Here is a 23,287-nt window from a genome sequence, read left to right as displayed (position 1 = left end):
AATGTTTATCACTTTTTTTCCTTTTAGTATTATAATGTTAAACATGTATATTACCGTTATCATTATTATCGTTATCATCATTGATATTGTATATCCTATGTTGAACTCATAGATGAATCACGTAGTTCTTCTGTCCCTTCAGAGGACTCACTTGATTGCTGAAGTCCGTCCACGTCGTCTGTACCTGTAGTCAGCGTGCCATTCTCAAAATTATCTCCTCCGTACGAATCTGTATCAGACGCAGCTCCGGTGTAACTCAACTCACTTTCTTCTCCATCCTCTTCATCATAGTCATCGTCTGTATCGTCTGTATCGTCACCCTCGTCTGCGGTAGACCAGAAACTATCGTGATCCAATTCATCCTCTTCCTCATTATCTCCCAAGTCACCTTCACTCCCGTTTTCATGCTCGTTCTGAGGAAAAGGGAATGATTGCTTCCCTGGAAGCGGCCCGGATGAAGTGGAAAAGACTCGTACTACAGCTCCAACATCCTGCTCAAGAATAGCGGCACAGTAGCGATCCGATGGATCAAGTGCAAAAGCTCGGAATGGTGGGTGTACCTCAGTGGAAAAAACTGTTTCAAAGGTGTAACTCTCCACAACAGAGAGAACTGGGGAGGTAAAATTAGCGATATCGGAAGCCTCACGAAAGCTGTAAACGACTCCTCCGTATGGGTTAGCATGAAAACTGCTGGCTTTTTTAAAAGAGGGTACTGTTTGCAAAATTGTCAAAGTTCGAAGGTCCCAAACCTTCTCGTCAATCATTACAAGAAGATTAGAAGGATGAAAAGCGTTGCAAAAGGACTCGGTAAAACGATCAAACCGGCATATAGGTTTATCACTGCAACGAATATCCCAAAGAACGGCGTCACTTAATATAAGTTGAGATGTAGCATCAAAAGTAGCTACATTGTCTAAGTTTTCACCAACCCATGATGGATCACTAAAATGATGCACTTCACGTTCTGCCGAAATATCATACAACCTACATGAATGCTGTTCATCACATGTTGTTAAAAGATGGGTATTGGAATTTGAAAATCTAGCAGCTCGACTGCCCTCAACACGATACTTTACAACTGGCAATGAATCACGTTTCATAACAGCTACAATATGATCAGAACTTACTACTGCCAATAGAACACCGTCATCTGATACAAAAATATCTGAAACACTATCATTGTCAAAAGCCAGATGTTGTTCTAACAACTTATCACTAGAAGAGTCATCTGGGAAAGTATCAAAAAGAACTATTCCTCCTTCTGATGTTCCCACAATTAAAGTTTCACCACTATCACAAAATGCAATACTGTATCCTTGTAATCCATCATCATCACCACCGGTAATATCAAACAAATGTCCTGGATATCGATAAATGAGATGATTTTCATTAGTTCTCATACGTAGAGAAAAATCTATACCCATTTTTTGGGCTAATCTCCTATTAAAAGCGTTTCGAGTATGATCAATAGGTGCAGCTGGTGGATAATAAACATGACTTTTTCTTAAGTCAAATTGAGGAAGTGTAGCAATAGGGTTAGTACATTTTTCGTGTTGTTGTCTTAAATATGAACGTATTATGGAATCAAGAGTTGGTGCTCCAATTTTTGATACAGTTGTTACATCATTTGTCATATTGTTTGATTGATGTAAAAGTGAAAAATCTGAAGAAATATGAGCATCATGTCGTAGAATCGAAGCTACGTTTTGTAATCCTTCAGTTTCCAAATGGCGAGCAATTAGTTCTAATAATGAATCCCGTGAATAACTGATCTGAGAACGAGCAATGATAGCTTGTCTTTGTTCTAATTCTACAGGATCTACAGAAACTGTTAAATTCGCTTGATTTGTTTCATCAGATAAGAAACATTTTACATTATCCATAAAGCGTCCAGTTGCATGAACCTCACTTCTTGAATAACGAGGACCCATCATAGAAATATATTCCTTTTGAACATCTTCGTATTGTTTAAGTAATTCGTGAGCCACCGTTTTAACTCCTAGCGCATCAAAAAGAATACGAGTATCAGCATAACGCCTAAGAGTTACCATCAATTGTAGAGCTCGAGCTACCACTGGAAAAAAATGTAGTTTGGCAGACATTGCAGCATCTTTTTTGACTCTTAAAACCTCCAGTAAAATTCGAACTCCATCATTCGCTCTTATAACACTACATACTCTATTAAAGGTAGCTACAGTTGTTTCATCATTTTTATCATTTGGGGGTACTGTTAAATGCAAAAGGATCTGTAATGAAGTAGCGACACATGGTATTAGATGTAATTCCCTAGATGTATTTCCACTCTGAAAAGCTGCAACTAAATCACTCACTATCATTATTAAATGTACAATTCCAGATTCAGGGTATCGAGCGTCTGCAATTAAAGGTCTAACAAATGGAACTACTGATAAAACACAAAGAACATTTAATGAAGCCGCAAGAAGCTCCCATCGACTCTGGGTAAAATAGAATTGTGTACAACGTAGTAAAAGTTGATGAAAATTATTGTCTATTAATGAACGAAAAGGAGTAATTCTATCACAAGCAAGCAAACTTTGAACAGTTTCAATCGAAATATCTGGAATAGATGATGAAGTTGTTGAAAGAAAACCAAGAAAAGACTCAACTGTTGCTGGATCTCTGGGTAAAGAGACTTCTGTAGAAGAATTTGTTACCAAAACTGATAAATACCGATGTTTTCTAAATATTACCCTAGTAGATAGCATTAAATGAGAAACAAGATAAACATAAAAGCACTTTAATGCTGCCAAAGATAATCCTGGACAAACAATATCAAATCTTTCCTCTGAATTTTTTAAAAGTTTTTCTATTATATCCAGAGTTGTTTGTGGACCTTGATAAGCGTCAAAGAATGAAACAACACAAGGAAAACTTAAAGCATGAAAAAGAAAACCTCCAGCACTACCTTGAACATCATGGTTAGAAGCATTCTTCCATTGATGAAGAATAAATTTTAATATGGGCTCAAAATATTCGCTGTGATCTCGAAGAAGTTTTTCAAGTACAGAACTTCTCGCTAATTGAGAGAGTACTATACAACATCCATATGTAGTCGAAACTTCCAAATGTCCGTTAATTAAAGTCATAATTTGTCGTAGACCATCTAATTCAAGAAAAATAAAAGCTAATTTTTTATGAGAGAGCAAGGCATTTAAAACCCAAACCACCCTCGCTACGATTTCTCTTACTTGACGATACTCCTCTTTTGCTAAATAAAGTGTAGTATCCCACATTAAATGAATTTCTAAGGCATCTTCATCAACAGCTCCATCTTCTTCTTCACTTCCCAGTAATTTTCTTTCACGTTCCTCAGTATATTTTTCTATCTTATTAGTAGAGGCTGCAACATTTGTTAAGTCAACACTTTCTAGTACATGGACCATAGATTCTATCGCTTGAAATTGTAAAGCAGGTAATACAGCTTCTCGCTGATGACAAAGAATCCCAACTAGAGCACAATTTAACATAAACTCTTCTAGTTTAAAGTTAATATTTTTTGGTTTCATAGTTTGAACTTCCAAATAACGGTCCCATAAAACAATTTCTTCATGAGGTTTTTTATACTTATAACGAAAAACGCGATATTTTGCAGCATTTTCATTAACTGAATCAACATTTTTTAACCAATGTACCAAGACTTCATCAGTTGCTGTAACATCTACAATTTCACCAATGTCGCAAGTTCCAGCTTGACTATCGAAACTCCATGCAGGACCTCGGCCCACCATATCACCTTTCTTAGGGTACCAAGTCTTCAAGACATCCTCTTCATAAATACTTTCTTCATCTTCAATTTTTCTTTTCTTTGTCGGTCTTTCAGTGGTATCATTTCTGTTAGTATTATATGTGATATTTACTTCTTCAGAATGTAATTTTCCGTTTCCATCATTATTGGATAATCTTCCTCTTAATTTTGTATTACCTAAATTATACCCGTGATTTGGAGAACGAGAAGAAGAGGAAATATTTTGTCCCTGATCCATTAATAACGATGATAGCGTCATCCCTTTTTCATCTCCAACTACCTTTTCTGATACAATTTCAGGTGATGCCTTTCTTGAACTAAGAGGAGAAATAGTATCACTTTGAATTACAGCAGAATAGTACCTAAAAGGTGATCCTCTACCATCTCGAGCAGATGTTGAAACTCGTTTTTCAGGATATCCGAAAATACGATGAACGAGATGTCTCACTCTCTGTAAGAGAATTTTGAGTAAGTCATGTCCAACCACTTCTCCAATAGCCTGTTCACTTTGATCAAGCATACTAAATGTTAACGAGAGTGCCAATAGTCGTTTTCGACGACTCTTTTCTTCAACAACAATTTTGCAAAGGTCAGAAATAGATAAAGGATCTAAAAAACTTTCCCGAGAACCTTCTACAACTAGTAAAGCAGCGTATGTCGCAACAATTTGAGTATTTTCCAAACGTTTGGTGTGCTGAATCAAAACAAGCTGTGCAGGATCATTTTCATTCAAAGTAGATAAATTATCACGTTCTAGATTAGAACTAATAATTTCCCCCATATAATCACAAAAAGCTGTATTATGATGAATAGCATGGGTAAGAGACTCAAACGGTACACGATCATGCATACTTAGTGTCTCTGTGTAAACATCAGCACAACGTTGATGTTCCTCATGAAGTACTCTAGTTAAACGTCCCCAAAGAAAAAAATGAATTTCATCATATTTTCTCAACAAAGTAAAAGTATCCTCTGTATCAGTTCCAGGGTCTGGAGATAAGACTCTTGTTTCTGAGTTATCCCTTCCCACAAGAGTCTGGATCTTTTCTTTTAACATCTTAATTTGTTTTTGTACTTTCATTAAACGTTTCATAATTTCTTTAACAAGACTAATTGACTGACTTGCCATTACTACGTCATCCTCGTCGTATGAGAAGTGTTCCGTATCATGTTGACTTCCATCATCCTGGGATCTAACAAATTCACCTAGGTCATCATTACCCCCTAAAGAGAGGGTAAGTTCCCCATCACTAGGATCATTTCGAATCCGCTGCATCTCCTTATTATTGTCAAATACATAGCAAGATTTTTTGTTAAGAAGAAAAATATAACAAAGGACAAGACGGGGAAAGAAAAAAATATAATAAAGAGAAGTTCAAATTCTTTTTATTTTTACTTTATTTTTTGAGAGGAATATACCAGAAATATAATGTAAAAATAACTACAAAAAGTGAAGATACTTAAATATTAGCATCTACTCGATTTTCCTTTCCAAATACTACAAATGTAAATAATATATATATATATATATATAATTTAAAAGAAAGTGGAATAATAAATGAATGAACCAAATAAGACCCTTATGTATGGGTTGCCTACAGTATCAAGACAATTCCCCGTAAGTAAATGAGGGGGAAATTACAGCAGCAACGAAGTCGTCATGGTTTTCCTCCATTGCAAAAAAAAAAAAAAAAAACAGATTTCTTCTGGCGATAATTGACACACACCCACATGGACAGAGAATATTGATTGGAAAAGTTCAACGCAAGGGATAAACCTGCCAAAAAAAAGATCCCCCACCACCCCCTGAAATGCCCACATGCCCAACACCTTGTATCTAAGGTAACAAATGAATCGGAATATCTGAGCAATGACTCTAAATTTCGACAAGAAAGAAAACATATTGCGTCTCTGTATTTTATTACCAGAGTTTGTTTATCAGAAGGAGCGCTCGTTTCGCTACAAGAAGCAATAAATACAAGGTTCTATCCAGAGACAGATACAAAAGAAACAGCACTTTTTTTTTTGATTTTCCCCCTTTCCTTGGGGATGGAATTGTACTTCTTCAAATAGCTCATTGTACTTTTTTTTCTCTTCAACCTGCATCAAGGTATTCTTCTTGGAACTTTCTCCCTTATAAATCATACAATTTATTTTTTCTAGTTTCCTTCCAGATTCTTCAAGATAAAGAAAAAAAAAACACCCATTACTCAAGTTTCGTATAAACGTAAAAAGGGGCTTGTTCATTCCAGTCAGCACTTAGATAAACTTTAGAAACGAGTTTTAATGGGCTTTCAGATAAAACCTCTGCATCAAGTCTGCGTGAAGTCACCACACAACGCACAGTAGGAACAGATACAACGACTTTAGATAGCTTTTTCATTAACTCATCGTCAAACATCCAAGAATGTGTAAAAACCACACTTACCTTTTCTTCTACCAAACGCGAAGTACATTTTACCAGGTCATCTTGAAGAAAAATTGCATCCTTGCCACCAAAAAATTCCGGGTAATACTCTTTAGCTTTTGCGAAAGCTATTACGGCATTACGATGTCGTGAAGGAATTACTTCAACACCAACAACTTTTTTACAACGGGTCTCTGCCAAAACCTGAAGGCACACATTTCCTACACCACTTCCTATATCACAAAAGACCGTTTTTTCTTCAAGTTTAGGTATTGTTCCTTCTACATTAGTTAGGGAAGCACCACCTGTAATACTTAAGCGTAATTGTGGTAGAATCACTGACGTCCACATTTTTCTAATACCGTCCACATCAATAACACCTATTTGCGCAAAAACATTGGGTTCTACAGTAAGGTGTTCTTCTCCCAAATCCAATTGACCTAATTCCTCATATTTCTCTGAAAGGTGATGAAAAATTATTGGTGAAATTTCGTTAAAATCTGCAGGAGGAGAACCAATAACAATAGGTTCAGTAACAGCATTAAATGAATGTTTTTTCATATTATTTATAAAACTCAATCCATAACCTACAGAGCAGCCAATTGCGGAAGAAAATGCAACCAGACGAAAGAGTTTCGGTCGCAATAAAGAAGAGACGAAGGCGAAGAAGGAAACCCCTGCAATGAGAAGGATTTCCCTAGCCACCATCACTTAAACTCACCCTAAAAACGTAAACAAAGAAAAAGAAAATAATACAAGAATAGTTCCGGTGTCAAGTAAGAACGAAAGATACCAAACAATAAAAGGGAGAAAAACAAAAAAAACACAAATCAAGAATTATTTCACAGACCACACATCAAAATCCAAACAATAAAATAACTTTTTTTTTCTTTTAAAGGAGGAAACACACCACCGCGGCACAGGGAAACAAGAAAGAAAAACACGCACACAACACCGCAGAAAGGGGGGAAAAAAGACCCAAACAGCACCCACGCTCGGAAAAAAAAAACTACGTAAGGGAAGACGGACCCCACCATCATACAAAACCCTTGTTTTTCCCGTTCTAAGAACGCCGCCTTTCCCGCCAGTGCGGCAGCCCGGTGGAAACGAACCCCAAACGGGAAGAACACAAAAAAAAAGAAAAAAAACCCACGCCTTCCGCCAACGCCAACCCTTCCATCAAAACGTAAAGGTGGGGTAGAGACAAAAAAACACCAAGAAAGAATGACGGTTATTCCTAAATGACCGCGCCACCGCCCAGGGACATTCCCGCACTTGAGGGCGACAAACCTTTACAGCAAAGAAATTTTTTCTCTGTATTGATTCTTTTCCTATCCTTTAGTATTATTGTTCTACTTTAAGGAATCGCAGTCGACGGATTCATAGCTCAGTGGTAGAGCAATCGGCTGCAGTCCGATCGGTCCCCGGTTCAAACCCGGGTGGGTCCTGATTTTCCGACGTTGAGAAATTTTTTCCCGTTACCCTTCTATTATCATTATCGTTGTTGAAAGCCTTGCGGGGACAAATTGCCAAAACTCTGTGTTGGTAAGCGCCGCCGATTTCCATGAGAATGACCCCGATAAAACAAACGAAAATATCCCGTGCGCATTTGTCTTCCGAATGCCTTCCCCCGCCCCTTCGCCCCACAACCAAACCAAAAACAAGAGGAAGACAAGCGCAAGAATTAACACCACCCACCCGAGCACGCATTTTTTTCAGAGAAACAAGAAAAACACAAGAGATGGAAAAAAACAACCCGATCCTTTTTGAAAAAAACGGCCGGGCAAACCAAACCCGGAAGCAATTTCCACGGATCACGCAACACGGCCCTTCGACCCAGGCCCCGCGGCCCAAAACAACGAGGCGCCGCCATCCCGCACAGGCCGGCGCCCCCTCCTCGCGCATTGCTGACGGCGGGGCGATCGCGAACCATGCGCGCGGCCGTTTTTCTCCGGACATTGCTGCGTTTGTAAAAAAAAAATTGACTCGGCCCCGATATTTTGAAACACCTAAATTTGGCTGGGGCGGCCGTCGGGGCTCTATCTTTTTTTTTATTGTGCCTGCAAAGGGGTTGCCCCCGCACCAAACAAGCAATGCACCAAGAGACGGGGCGCCTGCCCGCACCCCGCGGCGTTCGCGCAGACATTTGCCTCAGCCCAACTGCCGCCACGCTGCGATTGAAAGACGCACCAGTGAAACCTCCGGCCGCACCACTCCGGGACCGCGCCGGGGAATGCTCTTGGTCATCTCCGCCCCCGGTCCGAATCTTCCCTGCCCAACCGGCAAAGGCATTACCCACCCCCGCCCGGCCGGGCAACCTGGATTGTGCCGCAAAAAACGCCTGCGAAAGCGTAGCAAAATTCCACGGCGCCATCCGACCCCAAGTGGGGACGATGAAACCCACCCTGCTGGCCCGCCCAAATGCAGAAACGGAAATCCATTCGCCCGATGGCCGAACGGGTCTCTTGGGAGAAAGCCGGCAAAACCCACCACCTACAACAGTTAGCTTGTGTGCGAAAATGTGCCCCAATACCGCCGAAAAGAGACCCGATAGCGCACAGCAGCGGCAAACGCACGGCACTCGCCAAACCGAAAATTCCCCCGGAGTGCGGGCCCGGCCCTCCTTCGGACCCGCCCAGAGGGAAAGTGTTCTTATGGGGGAAAGTGCTCGTGTGGTGATTGCCGTTTTCTTTAAATCCGCAGTCCTTATTGCAAGGCGGGTCTGTTCCTCAGAGGGCCCCCCTTGTAGCGCAAGCCCCTCGCCCCCCAGGATTTTAGTTGCATACCGCCCAACTCGTCGCCAGCGGCCATGTTCAGGGCGGGGTTTTCTTGGATGCCCTTGACCCACGGTTGCGTGCGTGCTGCCCACGGCCCGGCGAAATGACGCGAGACGGATGCCGGGAATGTAAGGGGAAGGAAGGGGTTGCGCCATCGCCCTCCTTCCAAGACGGCGGTGGGGTCACATCTTCTCCCGTCGCCGCCCCGTCTTTTCCGCCAAGACGCCAGCGATGTCGAGGCCACAGCGTCGTCTGCTTCACTGTCGCGGGGAAAAAGTAAAGGGCGAAACCCGACAACGAGCCCCACGACGAGCGGCTCGCGCCTCGTGCAGAATGGTTGCCGGGTTTCATCCTTTCCCCTCTCCTTCTCACCTCCTTTCTATCTCTCTCAAGTTCAAAGTCCCTGAGCATGATATTTCAGGCCTCAAGGTTCAGCGCCTCGGGACGCAAAGTGCCCCTCGAGCCCCGCCGAAGCGAAGCATGCCGCTCATGCCAGCCCATGCATGTTCTCTCGTTTGGAGAGGGACGCAAAAAGTGGTTGTGTTTTTGTGTTGATGTGTTGCTGTGTGACGTGCATGTTTGGAGTGCATGCCGCGCCGCAACTGTCGTCGGACAGGAATTTCGACCAGGCCAACGCGACTGCGTTCGGAGTGCGATCCCGTTCAGGATGAGCCTCCAGGCGTGCTTGTATATAGGTGCCCCACGCCGCCGTGAGCCTTCGCGTTTGGAATGCCCTTCCCCCGAATGCAAGAGTTGAACGCTGAGCGTGAGCCACGCAAAACAGGACGGGATGCGAGTTTGCGTGGAGGAGAGGAAAGAAAGGAGCCACGGTGTGTGAGGGGAAGAAGTGTGGCATGTCAGTCCCGTGCCTGCGTTGGGTGGCTTGGCGCAAAGAGGTCCGAGAATCACGTTGTGGTCAATGCAAATGCCTCGATGGTTCACATCACATTCCCAAAAACACACAGTGATAGAGAGAAAGAGAAAGTGGCGGGGAGGCACGGCACACCAACCATAACAGCCGCACACGCTAACTGCAGCCCAATCAACAACAACAGAAAAAAACAAGGAGAAGTGCAAACACACCACAGAGTCAGAGCAGAATCAAACTACAAACATGGCTCCATGCTCTCTTCGCCCAGCCCCTCACCATCACTTCGCCAGATTGCAACTCACAACAGAGGGAATCCCAGCAAACCACCCATGTGCGGCCCCAATCACACAACGCGAAGGAACCGCACCTTCACTCCAGCCCCTCAAACACGCGGCGGGGATGTCGCCACGCCGACAGTTAGCGCACCGCAAACATCAGCGTCCAGCAGAAACACACCAACCCCACAGAATCCGCAGCGGCGCGGTCCAGCAACACAGAGTTTCCATCTTACCCACATGCCCATGCCAGAGAGGCACTAAGGCATCCACTAAAACCCTACACTGAGCCACACACCTGCAGAGAGGAACAGAAAACACAAGAGCAACGGAAAAAAAGAAAACAGGATATCGACTGCACACCAATCAAACCATTGCATCAATACGCACCCCAAAAAGTAAAACAAACCCATTACGTGAAGCCGAAGCGGATCAGTCTCAGTCCCTCCCCGCAGGCTGCAGTCACTCAAGCAAAACACACAACACACTACACCACAAGGGCAGAGAAATATACTCGCGGTCATGCCTTGAGCGACACCACCAACAGAGAGAGAAGGCGAGAGCAAAGAAATGTGTTTTCATTACGTGGGCGGTGCGAGGAGAAACCCCAACACACACATAGGAAGGGCACTCTCAAACACCCGCAACCCACCAATATTTTCACCAAAATAAAAATGTAAAGAAAAAAGAGTGACTGCGTGAGGCAGACACAATAATAGAGCAAAAATGAAAACCAAAAGAAATTCATGACTCAATGTGGCTGCGATGCCTGAAGACAGTCACACCCACTTTGTGGTTCATAACGAGAGTATTTATTATATGGTAAAAGTATAGTGACCAAGCATTCACTGGTTGCATAGCCTGCAGCCTGCAATTAGCAATAAAAAGAGATTATCACACAAAACCCAACACACACAAGGTGCATGGGGAAACGCAAAAGAGACACACACAGTGCCAATTAATTATGAAAAGAAAACACACACAAAAAGAAAGAAGGGAAGAGTGTATAAAAGAATTGTTCTGCAGAGGACTGCGTGTCTGTACTGATGCACGGCGCGGGAAAACACAAAGCACCACGCCTATTGGTTGGCTCGAGGAGCACACCACCATATGCAGCAGAACAGACACGCACACACAGCACCACACAAGGGGAAAACAAAACAATAAAAACAAAGAAAATGAAAGGAAAGCTGTGATCATCATGCGAACATGTTCAGGAGACAAGAACACAATTCCCTGCAGTTGGTGTGCTCGTGTGCCTTTCGTACAGGGCGAGCAATGGGATTGATGCACACACATGATGACAGTCCACACACAAAGAGAAAGAGAAGGTTATTACTGTGTGCGTGTTTGTGTGTCTTGAACTCCCTGCCATTCTTCACATTTCAGTCACAGCAATTAAAACACATTGGGGATTCTATCCCATTCCCATGGGTAAAAGCAAAAGTTAGTAACATTACGGAACACACACACACCAGGCACACCAGGCAGACGCAGTGAACAGCGGGAAAACAGAACCCAGATAATGCGAACAAAGAAAAAGAACACTCCATCACAAAAAAGATGGTCTGTCGTCTGATGAGCGCCATAGGGAATGCAATAGATGTATCCATTTCAAACAAGCAAGAGATTTATCGTACTGGAAAAGAAGAAAAATTTCCAGATCCATTAAAAAGAAAAGTGACCTTACAATGCATCCATGTCCAGTCGAACAAAAGTTAACACTGTGCAGCTGTGCGTCATGGAAACACCGATCAGCACACAAGAGTGCAACCCAACACACACAGCAGAACAAGAAGCAACAAGGGACCGTGCAACAATGCAGGACTGCTGCTGCCATCTTTCTTCTTTTCGGCTTCCCTGTTCTTCTTCAACTCTACTTTGGCCTTATTCTCCGCAACCTCTGACAAATTTTTTGTCTCTTCTTCTTTGGCCTTTCTCGCCTCATTTGCAAGCCTTATCGCTTCTTCTTCTCGTGCTTTCCGTGCTTCCTCTTTCTCTGCATCCCTTCTCTCCTTCTCTTCTTTCCCCCTCTACGCCGCAGCCGCACGCTCGCGTTCTTCTTTTTCCTTTTTTTCCCGTTCTTTCCTCTCCCATTCCTCGGCCAACCGTTTTTCCTCATTCTTTCTTCTTTCCTCAATAACAATCTTTCTAGCCGTATCGAACGTCTTCTTGAACCTTTGGACAGTCGTTTTATTTATTTGTAACGCACTCCCTTTTATAAATGGGAACTGCTCACCCGCTTTCATGGACACCATGGTTGTCTTATCCGTGGCATTCTTTCGAAGCCTTCCATCTGGTAAAATCACTGCTTCGTCATATCTCTCACTCTTCTCCCCTTTACCCTCCACTGGAACCTTGATTTCACTCGACGTGATTTCCTGTCCACAGGTGCTGGACAAATCTTTAAGTGCCTTATTCATTATACCCACTGGCGACACTGCTCCGCCGATAACCCTGCAAACCTGCGTGTGGCCCTTCATCACATCGAGCCTTCTCTTGATGCCACTCAACTCGTCGTGCAACCTCTTGACCTCCGTGACGCGTTCCGTTTTTTCTGGCGTCACACAAACGCTGTATTCTTTGTAGCCGAGGTGGTCCTCATAGTTTTTCAGTGTACTGCTTAATCGCAAGAATCGGTCGTCCACATTACCAGTGACAGCCGAACATAGCTTTTGTGCATCACGCGCCAATACCACCAACCGCTCCGTTTTTTTTACGGCTTCATCGAACGCTGCCTTCTTTTGATCCACCTCCTTTTTCAAGGCCGAAACTGTCGTATCAACAGTGCAATTGGCACCATTTTCTGCTCCCATTATTTTCTTGACGAGATCGGCCGTTTCATTCGCGGTGACACCCATGAATTCAGCATTCCTATTGCATGCAACCACGTCTTCTCCCCATGCTTTCAAACATGCCTCTCCATCCTTAATTACTTCATGCAAGTTTACCAAAGCCCCATTTAACATATTCTCCGCAACCACGAACTCACTCCCACGCTTCTTACACAACGCCGTTCCACCTGGAACTCCCTCTGCCCCAGACACGCTCATAGAGCACTGCAGAAGGACCAACAAGTACACCACACGGCGCAGTTGAACGAGCATCCTTGTTATTCAATTTCACTGTGGGTTGCTTGGGTCTGTGGTAACAAGGAAGAAGAGAAAAAGAGTAAGAGACGCACAGTTAACACACATGGCAGAGAGAAATGGGTGAAGGGCAGCACAAACACAGAGAGAAACAGGACAACAACAATGGGACTGAAGATGCAACCATGGGAAAACATGGAACCCAGCGTAACGAGCACCACTGGGATACCCTGAAGGCAAATAATTGAATGAGGCATCCATTTAGAAATAAATCACACACACACACACACTCGTTTTGCATAAAATACCAAAGAAAAAGGAACACACCAACCCCTCACACAAAAAAACCAACAACAAGCACATCCCACGTCACCCATCCATGCTCCACCAGTAAGAGCATCTCTGGCCGCAATGATGCGGCAACAAGAAAACCACTGCTGCCACCCACACTCAGCGTTTACTCCCAACTGCAGGAGAAGCACTGGGAACTGACAGAGTGCCGAATAACAAAACAGACACACGGCAGCAGAGTCCATCAAGGGGCAGAGTAGAGGGGTGCTGCACAACCCGCCTCGCCTCCAACTTCTCCTTCCCGTGCCCTCCAAAAAAACAAAAACATACACACATCCCCCACCCCCTCCACAACGCATATGAGGAGGGTACGATCACATATATACCCCTCAGCAACCCATCTTTCTCCAACATCGGACCCCCATCCCACAGAGAACGACACACGGCCAAAGCACAACTCTCTCAAAGCAGCGGTGCCACTCCTGAGACAATTCTTCAGACACAGAAATGGAGGAACACATTCCAAGGGTTAAACCATCAGATGTGCACTGCAACACTGGTTTGTTTTCACTGCAAAACATGCTGGCGTGCTTCATTAGTTCGTCATTGCTCCTTTAGCACATTTCTTGAGAAGCAACTCACATCCAGTCCGATTCCCCCAGCTCATTGATTCTGCCGTGCTGAAATTTGCTTTTTTTTTTTTATGCCTCGTGCCTTTATGGGTTTTACCCAACGGTATGGCTACCAGCTTCTCACCGTAGAGCACCAAGGTTGCTGTCTATGGAGAGCGGTGCTTGAGAGAAAAATCCCTTCGTTTTGTGGGATTCTCAAGCTCTTGTAATATTTATTTTGTTATTTTGGGTTTTTATTGTTTGAGTTTTGTTATTTTCAAGTTTTGCTTTATTTTATTTTCATAACCAGCCTATGAACAGCAAACAGCCTACGAGAGATTCTCTGCTCCCACCATCCTTTCCCAGAGCCCGTCGGCCACTCTTCTTTTGCTATTAATTTTTGTTATTTTTGGTTTTTTAGTTAATGATTGGGCCCAAATGATCTCCTCTGTTTTTTGTTGCTTGTTGGGGATCGCGGCAAGCGTCTCTTGAGACTAATCCTCTCAGGGATTCCATAACCGAGCCCGTCGCTGGCCCCACAGGGGTGGAGGAAGGAGGCGTAGGGGTTCTGGACCACGAAGTCTGCGGTATCGCACAGTTCCGCTCCACTGCCAGAAGGAACTGGGCTAACTGTTTAGAAAAGCACAGCTTCTGGAGAGGAATATCTGTTATAGCATACTTTATTTGCAATGGACGAAGGGCGGGGCAACTCAAGAGATGCAGCGCTGTTTCTTCGCAGCCGGTGCGTTGGCTAGCATGCGCGCGAATATGCCGATACCCGTGTTGAGACATGCGGTGTTGCGTGAGGCCTGATTTGCTCATGCATTGTCTGTTGCATGTGGGGCAAATCAGGGTCGCAAGGTCTCTTATGTTCTCGCCCTTGCTTCGGGAGGATTTGGTTGCCCCTTTGGCAGGCATGCCTTCGCCATGGTGAAAATTTCTGCAGTGAATGGCGAGTGAAGGCATGTTGGCGTGGAACTTCTTACACATACCGCACTGAAACTTGCCGTGGTCCTCACGTTCCGGTGGCGACGAGTCTCGCTGACGTTTCTTGTTTCTGGGAAATGTTACCTTTATCGTAATCGGCAATATCGGAGTTCCAGGTGGGTGTTTTTGCTTTTTGTGGCACGATAGAGCTCCTATGTTACCGAAATCTCCCAGACAGAATTCACAGCGCAGCGATGCTGGCTGTGGAATCAACTGCGTGCCGGGTGCGTCTTTACTGGGGTCCTCAGGATGGCGTGCTCTAATGTGGGCTTTGAGGCCTGTTTTAGGGCGCGCTATCATGTCACATTTGTCAAATGGAAATGCCGATCCCTCTGGTATTGGTTCATCTGCTCTTGGGTGCTTTCTTTCAGTGGGAGGGCATTTTGCGTTGTGCATTTACCTGAGGTGGCGAGCTAATCCGTTTTTCTGGGGGAAGGTTCGGCAACATAAATTGCATGCAAAGGGATGTTTTTTCACCGCATGTGCTGATTGGCGAGGTAACGTATTTACCGGAGATGTTGGTCTGGGCGGCGGTGGCTCAGGCGGTATGTCCAGCGGAGGTGGCGCATGGGGAAACTTGAGCTTCCAAAGCGCATCGGCCTTCTTAAAACCATGCCCGTTAACCATGTGAAGCGCTGCGGTGTTCCTGCATGAGTATTGTGCTCCGCACTCTGTGCATGCTGCTGGCTCGGATGCTTTGCTCATGGGGTGGTGTCTCTGCGTTGCTTGCGGCTTCGGTGGGGCTGAGTCGTTTGCCTCTTGGGGATTGCACCATCGACAACCAGGGGGATATGGGGTTGGATTTTTCTCAGCAACCACCCATATCGATGCGAGACTCCTGTGCGGAATCTTGCAAACGCTGTTTCTTCTTCTCGTGTTAGTTCTGGGTTGTCTTTGGTGGGGTTCCAGTTCCCTGTGATTTGCCATCTATGAGAAGGACGAGGTGTTTCCTCCCCCTTGAGTATGCGTTTGGCGTAGGCAATAACATCGGGAATCCAGGTATCATCCCTCTGGGTATGCTCCGCAGCTTTTTTGGCCTCAGCGTCACATTTTTCGTTCTTCTCTACTCCGCAATGGCCGGAAATAAATTGCAGTCTAATGCGGGCTTTGCGACGTTGCACTTGGAGGATCAGGTTCCATAGTTTACGGAGCAAAGGATCCGTAACAGTCAGGGGGAGCAGCCTGGAGCGCTGTCAGTAGAGACAGCGAATCTGAGAATACGGAAACTCTGCAGGGTGTTGGGTTTTCTGCCGGTAATATCGTGGGTAGTTTCCGCAATCCTTCATATAGTGCTATGGTTTCGGCCGCGTAGCTGCAGGCTAGGGGGCCAGCTCCTCTTTGCGTGGTGCTGAGCAGTTCACCATCCTTGTAAATCATCGCCGCTGCCCCAGATTTGACACCCAGGAATACCGAGCCATCAGTCCAAATTTCATAATGTGTACGGGGTGGCGGTGTTTCTCCCATGCGACGGAAATGTCGGGCTATCCAACGCTCAGATGCTTCCTTTTTGCGTTCTTCAGAGTTTTCAGCGGAGACGTTATCCAGTGACGTGAAGAAGCGAGCGCGCTTACCGAAACGCAGTGTCGGTGTTAATAGCGGCAACTCGCGTGGCTCTATACGGAGCGTTGGGTATGCCTTCATTAGGCGCACATAGAATTTTCGGACTGGGTGGTTCAAGTGGTAAACCTGATCAGCGCTATCTTTCAGGGATCCACCTCTTGTCTGGCATAGTAAGAAGTGTTTGAGGCTCCGTATCATGGCTGTCGTTTCTAGTGGTAGAAGACGGGCTTCTCGTAGTGCGTCGTCGGAGCGGCATCCAAATGGGATTCCTGCTATGGTTCGAAAAGCTTTGTTTTGGCCTGCTGCTAATTGTTGGCGGCGCGTGGGCGAAGCATCCCAGTACCAGACCTCAAATCCATACATTGTCTGGGCTTGAACTAGGGCTAGATAGAAAGCGCGCAAAACATCCCGTTTTGGGCCCCATGCGGTGGACGAGATCGCAGCGAGCTGCAACAAACGAAAATTCATGCGTTGCCTCGTCTGTACTGCATGGAAGGACACTCCGCGATGGTGTTGGAATGTAATTCCGAGAAGTTTTGGAGCTTTCTCCAGACCGACAGGGGTGCCGCGTAGTTCAAGGGAAAGGGGGTTTGGGTCCAATGATCCTAAGAGGGTGTATTTCGTTTTGTCTGCGTTTACTTCCATGAAGTAGCTCTTGGACCATCCATCAACCACATTTATTCCGCTTTGTAGCACACTGTTGATGACGTCTCTGTTCTCATGCCGTGCTGCTAGCGTGAGGTCATCGGCAAAAAAGCCGTGGTACAGAAGAGGAACTTGAGATAATCGTTTGCTTAGAGTGTTCATTGCTATAATGAACATAAGCGGGCCTAGGACCGTTCCTTGCGGTACGCCGCGGTGGAATAGCATAAGTGGTGAGGATTCCCCTTGGACTCGTACTTTAGCCTGACGCCCTTTTAAAAATGAGGCTGGCCATCGGATGATGTGGGGTGGGAGCTCCATCTCTCGCATCGCACTAACAATGCGGTCGTGATCTACAGTATCGAAGGTCTTGGCGTAATCGACGAATGCGGCACCTTTGCGCGAGTCATATGGAGGTCTCTTTGAGGGCTGCGCGCAGGTGTAGTAATTGGTCCAGTGTGGAGTGGCCAGGCCTGAACCCGGATTGTTGTGGGGTCAGCTTGGGTTCAATAACATCCCGAATACGGGCTGCCATAATCCTTTCCATTAGTTTGGAAATGCAGCTAGTTAATGTGACTGGTCTAAACGAGTCTAGGTCTGTTGCCTTCTTCCCTGGTTTAAGGAGGGGCGCAATAACACCTACTTTCCGAGCAGCTGGGAAAATACCAGTGCGGAGACTTTCATTGAAAAGTGAAAGGGTTTCTGCTTTCGCTCTGGGTCCCAAATGTTGGAGAGCCTCACTGTAAATCCCATCCGGACCAGCCGCCGTTCCTTTCGGGAGAAGGCGCTGGGCCTGTTCCAGTTCCGCTTCTGTAATGGGTGCAAATTCCTCGTCGACAACTGGGATGGGTGGCGGAGGGTGGGAGTGTGGGTGCCGTCTGGCTCGTGTGGAGTGCAAACGGATAAAGTGCTTGGCCTTCTGATTTTCCGTGAGCGTCGTGTTGTTAATCTTTATCGCCGGGGTGCTCAGTGGGCGTGGGGCGTAAATCCTCTACAACGTTCCAGCGGCAGCCGTCTGCTACGGCCATCTTGCCGCAGAGGGCTTTCCATCTTTCATGGGAGGCTTGTCTCAGCATCTCTCTGCGGCGTGCTGCCAACCTGTCTCTATAGACAGAGGCTTTGCATTGGCAGATCTCCGACTCGATCTCACTGAGTTCTGGAGTACAAAAGGGGGCGGTGTCTCGTCCTCCGCGGGGGACCGCTGCAGCTGTTGCGATGCGGATCGCGGAGGCGAGTAAACGTTCTCGTTTGTGAACGCTCATCTTCTGTGTTGGTAGTTTTCGGCAATGAGCATTTGACATTTGTCTAAAACGAGAGCATTTCGCATTCTTCCATGCATAGAGTGGGGCACGGGGGCGAGGGAACCGCAGTGGTTCATCATCATCTCCTGCTACGTCGAAGAGGATGATATAATGGTCACTATCCGGAGAGAACTTGGCTGTCCAAGACTCCATGCGACACTCTCGGGATAGTGTCACGTCCGGCGCGGACGGACCGTGACGTGTAGTGTGGCGGGTGCTTTCTCCATTGTTCTTTATGACGCAATCGTTATCTAGGCACCATTGCGCCAGTACATCGCCACGTGTATCAGGTGGAATCGCGCGATTCCAGGCCAACGCATGCGCGTTACCATCTGCACCAATGAGGTGGGGTCCGCTGGTCGTCAAGAGCGCGTCCAGTTGCGATGCTGTAAATGATCTCCCTGGAGGGAAGTATGCTGACGTCACTGAGAGCGCCAGCCCTTCTGTCAAGTGGATCGTTGCGTGAGTATACCCAATGCTCGCCAAAACAGACGATCCTACTTCCACCGGCAGGTCTTCACGAACCAGAATCGAAACGCCGCCACCTTTAGAGGGGCGGGACACCCCATGATGTTGATCACCAGCGATTGTGAAACTCGACACTTCCGCACAAGACATTTTCATCTCGCTTAGAAGGCAGAATGGCACGTTTTCCTCAACGAGGGTTTTGTGGAGAGCAAGCCTCTTGGTCTGGGTAAGTCCAGCTGAGTTCCACCGCATACCTCGCAGAGAAGGGCCGGGATTTTCCTCCATATCACCGCTCAGCGGTAACTTGGTACAGGTGATACTGCTGACAGCACTTCGACAAGTGCCCCAGGACCTTCTTGGATTCAGTTCTGCCCCAGCACGGCGCGGCTGGTCCCGGTGCTGTGCGACGCCGTAGTTTAAGCGCCAGCGAGTTTTCCAGAAGAAAAACATCGCTGACTCTTGGCTTCCTCCGGCAATGCGGGAGTACTGGACCTTGGCGCCAAGTTGGGGTGGCCGGCATCACCAAGCTCACGTTTGTGTAAAGGGGGAGATCCTGCAGGGCACCAGCAATCTGCGCCATGCTGCTGTGTATCGTCGACCACGTAGCGTGACCGCCCGTGTACAACCGAAACGCAAATTCCAGTATCGCCGAGGCGAGGCTGTGGTACCGCAGGAGATCGTCCGGCATTGCCTGCAGGTCGCGCAGCCAGTTTAAGTGGCGCTGGCGCGTCTGTTGCGTCTTGCTCCTCCATGTCACCTCGTGGATATGTTTTGGCTTCTCTGGAAAGATTATCCATTTTCTTGGGCAGAGCGGGCTCTTTCCGAGGCACGCCCTGCCCGGCACGTTTAAACAAGGGACCGTGACGCTACGGAGCACTTGCCCCGGCATGTCACACAGTGCCTGGTCGATCTCGTCCGCGTTGCTGTCGTTCAGGCGGCGTTGGTGCGGGAATATCCGGTGTTCGTCGTCGTTTTTCTCTCCCGCGTCGTCTTGCACCTCCGTCGTAGCGATATCATCGGCATCGATCCCATCGGCTTTATGATATCTTGCCTCAACGTCCTCAGCGTCCAAGTCTAGCCCAATTTGTCGTCGAGTGGCCACCTTTTTCCTGTTCGTTTTTTTGTGCTTCTTCGCCGGCTGGTTGTCGACAGCCATGCTGCTCTGCTGCTTACTTGCCGTCCGCTTGGCGGTTCGCCCGGACTCCATGTCCGCCAACGCCCCGTAGGTGCGCCAGCGTGAGGGAAGATAGATGCCCCATAACGCCTGCGACGCATCCTCTGTCAGCGAGAATTCCCACGATCCGTCTGCCTCAGAGGAGGCGGTCTCCTCGTCCGCGTTCGGTGTCTTCTTCTTCTTTGTGCCCTTATTCTTTTCGGGGTAGTGGCGGCATAGGGCTGCGCCCAGGCGGAAGGTGTAGTTGCTCTGGTTGAACTGCAGCGTGGTGGGCATGCCAAGCCCCTCCTGCCCGCGGACGTAGAGCGCTGCCTGCGAGTTGCGAGCCTCCTTCGTCTCGAGCAGGTGCGGCGTCGACGGCACCAGAATTAACCCGTGGGCTCTCAGATTGCCGTCCGTCTTGTTTGAGCGCTTCTGCTGGGCCCGTGGAAGATCGTCGTTGAACTGAAGGGAAAAATAGGGCAGCTGTAATGCGCTAAAGACGGTAGATAGGTCAAACTCGCTCAACTTCTCCAAATGGTGTTTGGTGCGAAAATTGGTGATCGACTGGGGTCTTGGCTCCTTATCATCGCCCTTGCCAACCGAGATGAGCGCGAGGCCGGACAGAATGTAAGTAACCTTGCGACGCTGATTCACTTTCCAGTTGAGTTGCGCGCGAAGCAGCGCGCGACGTGCCTGGCACGCAATCGACCGCCGCTTGGGTTCAGCGGGAAACTTGGTTTCCGCTCTTACTGTCTCCACAACTCCCAGTTCTGTCACGTCTTCCTCTTCTCCTTCTCGCGATGACCCTTCAACCTCACCCTGGGGTTGGGACCACTCCATGGGCTCCATCGTCTCCTCGTTCGCAGTGGTCAATCGCACCGCTCTGTCATCCGCTTCCTCCTCGTTTACATTGGTCCCTCTTAGACGTCGTTGCTGTGATGGTGGTGGGGCGCCTGCCCCTCCGTAAAGCAAAGTTCCCTCATCGCGATGTCGCGATGGGTTCTTCTTCAGCTGATGCGTTTGTCGCTGTTGATGTTGCTGTTGCAGCCACTTATTCATGGTGGCGTGAAAAATGAGTTGACGTTCGTCGTCAGCTTTTAGCTCAAGAAGGCATTTGAGTCTCGACAAGAAAAACGCGCGTGTCGGTGGCTTCTCGCGGTGGCGCAACGCTGCGTCAAATAAACGTCTGACCATCTTGGTCAGACCTAGCGTAATGCGGACATTCACGTTAACCGCAAACGCAAAAAAACATATGGACATGAAAATGCCACAATCTTCGCTGAAACGCACTTGTCGTGGGGTTGGGAAAAATTCGACCGTGATGCTGTCATCGAACGGTCTGAAGGCACGCCGTACGTCCCGCTCCACTGGCGGTGACGGTACCGAGTCGTAAACACGGAGCACGTACTTTTGACGTTGTTGACTTCCCAGTTGCTTACTGTGTATGTTGTTTGATGTTGCTGTTATGGAGGATAATGAAAATACCCCCGCGATCCAATGGGATCGTGTAAAGAGCGGGATTTAGATCAATCCGGTAGTGTTTTGGCTATAGTGCTTGTCACTTACAGCTTCTTCTCCTCCTCCGTCGTGGCGCCCCTCGCCTCTTGTTGCACCTGCCATCCGCTTCTTTTGCATTGCCGCCATGTCTGCCATACGTTTCAGGACTTGAATCGAGCAGTCATCGATTTCGCCCACTTCCATGCATGGAAGGACAGACTTGAGAGGCATGTACAACCCGTAGATGGGGTCGAGGTCAGAGTTCGTGGTTTTTCCCTTAATCATGGTGCCGCCACTCAATACTACGCTCTTGAGTGGCGAGCACCGCTTCAGTTTTTTGTGCACTTCATTGTCTCGTGTGTGTTGTACATTTCTTCGCCGTGGTCTTCAGCTTCGCCACCGCACATTGGGTAGTTATAACCACCCCCGCGTCCAACACGGCGTCCACCGCGCTGGGCATTTCCACCAACTCGGCCTCGGCGGTTGCTTCCGCTGCTCCTTCCAGCATAGGTGCCACTTCCGTTGTTGGCAGAAGAAAATCTTTGCACCGCGGATTGGGGATTTTGTATCTGTTTCTGCAGTTGGTCAAATCTATCCTTGACCGGTGCTCCGTCCCAGTATCCCGCTTGGTTATCGTTTCCATCAAATACCGGTATGAAGGGCTCACCTCCGCTCAGGACATTGGTTGGAGGAGGAGATTGGGCAAAAAAGGCGCGGCTTTTCGGGTAAAGGAACTGTAGTGCTTCCATGGTTGTAGCCCCTGTATCTGCCGGTCGTTTAACTTCTACAGCTTCCTCCATCATGCAACGGTTCTGGGTGTCCATTTGTTTTCCCGGAAAGAGAGGGAATATAAGGTTGCCGGAGGCGACGGCTGTTGACATGGAATCCTGTATAAGCTCATTTGCATTCTGATATACCCACCAATTGTGCGTAGCGAGGCGCTCCCCAGCGGACATGTTGAGTAGCATGTCGGCCAGCATAATGTGCGGATGGCTCGATCCGCTGTACAGGAGCGTCATGAGAATGAAACTCACCTCTTGTGAAAATGGATTGTTAGATTTCATCCTTTCTACGAACGCCTGCTGTAACAAGGCCCGTATCTCTGGTTTTTTCGCACGGGCTTTTAAAACGTCGCGCCGTTCAATATATTTGTCAGCTAGTTGTCTCCACGGATGTATCTTATATAGGCTGTCGCGTTGCAATGTGGTGAGTATTTCTGCACTGAACCCGCTGGAGTCAGCTGGTGGTTGTTCGACGCGCTTCTCCGTGTCCGGCATTCGCGAAAAGAACGATCTCGATTGAATAAAGAACGAAAACAACCTAAGAAAACACTTAGACTATCAGTTTGTGTGTAGAAAACAGAAAACATGAAAGTAAGAGATAGTCATTAGTGTTGCAGTAATTAAATATAATGATATGTGCTTGAGCTTGAATAGCTTATATATATAATAAAAATAGACTAACCGTTTCATATTTCACCCTAAAAATCCACATTACCCTCAATATAAAACCAATACTCTTCTGACACTCTTGTTCCCATGAGCCAAGCTCGTGGGAAAGCCCACGTCCCAAGAGCCGAGCGCCGCCCA

The 23,287-nt window shown here is 47.0% G+C and overlaps 6 protein-coding genes across 6 annotated transcripts; 2 read left to right on the top strand and 4 right to left on the bottom strand.

Annotated features, from left to right (window-relative positions):
* Positions 1-95: 95 nt before the first annotated feature.
* Positions 96-5,042, bottom strand: LSM04_007337 (uncharacterized protein; the record flags this gene model as incomplete). The annotated part of the gene is made up of 1 exon (XM_067331719.1): positions 96-5,042. The coding sequence occupies one exon, from the start codon at positions 5,040-5,042 to the stop codon at positions 96-98; it is 4,947 nt and encodes a 1,648-aa protein (XP_067190223.1).
* A 930-nt stretch (positions 5,043-5,972) lies between these two features.
* Positions 5,973-6,734, bottom strand: LSM04_003573 (Histone-lysine N-methyltransferase DOT1 domain; the record flags this gene model as incomplete). Its single annotated transcript, XM_067331718.1, has 1 exon — positions 5,973-6,734. One exon carries the CDS (start codon positions 6,732-6,734, stop codon positions 5,973-5,975), a length of 762 nt encoding a protein of 253 aa, XP_067190186.1.
* Positions 6,735-7,553: 819 nt separating this feature from the next.
* On the bottom strand, positions 7,554-8,132 carry LSM04_002278 (uncharacterized protein; the record flags this gene model as incomplete). Its single annotated transcript, XM_067331717.1, has 2 exons — positions 7,554-7,710; positions 7,951-8,132. The coding sequence occupies 2 exons, from the start codon at positions 8,130-8,132 to the stop codon at positions 7,554-7,556; spliced, it is 339 nt and encodes a 112-aa protein (XP_067190171.1).
* A 134-nt stretch (positions 8,133-8,266) lies between these two features.
* LSM04_004542 (uncharacterized protein) lies at positions 8,267-9,016 on the top strand (the record flags this gene model as incomplete). The annotated part of the gene is made up of 1 exon (XM_067331716.1): positions 8,267-9,016. One exon carries the CDS (start codon positions 8,267-8,269, stop codon positions 9,014-9,016), a length of 750 nt encoding a protein of 249 aa, XP_067190200.1.
* Positions 9,017-9,359: 343 nt separating this feature from the next.
* LSM04_008922 (uncharacterized protein) lies at positions 9,360-9,714 on the top strand (the record flags this gene model as incomplete). Its single annotated transcript, XM_067331715.1, has 2 exons — positions 9,360-9,593; positions 9,646-9,714. 2 exons carry the CDS (start codon positions 9,360-9,362, stop codon positions 9,712-9,714), a joined length of 303 nt encoding a protein of 100 aa, XP_067190254.1.
* A 2,415-nt stretch (positions 9,715-12,129) lies between these two features.
* LSM04_009380 (uncharacterized protein) lies at positions 12,130-13,149 on the bottom strand (the record flags this gene model as incomplete). Its single annotated transcript, XM_067331714.1, has 1 exon — positions 12,130-13,149. One exon carries the CDS (start codon positions 13,147-13,149, stop codon positions 12,130-12,132), a length of 1,020 nt encoding a protein of 339 aa, XP_067190263.1.
* Positions 13,150-23,287: the final 10,138 nt, after the last annotated feature.

This window comes from Trypanosoma melophagium (assembly GCF_022059095.1).
Source record: "Trypanosoma melophagium isolate St. Kilda chromosome Unknown ctg29segment0, whole genome shotgun sequence".
Taxonomy (NCBI): domain Eukaryota; phylum Euglenozoa; class Kinetoplastea; order Trypanosomatida; family Trypanosomatidae; genus Trypanosoma; species Trypanosoma melophagium.
This window is presented reverse-complemented; position numbering and strand designations above follow the sequence as displayed.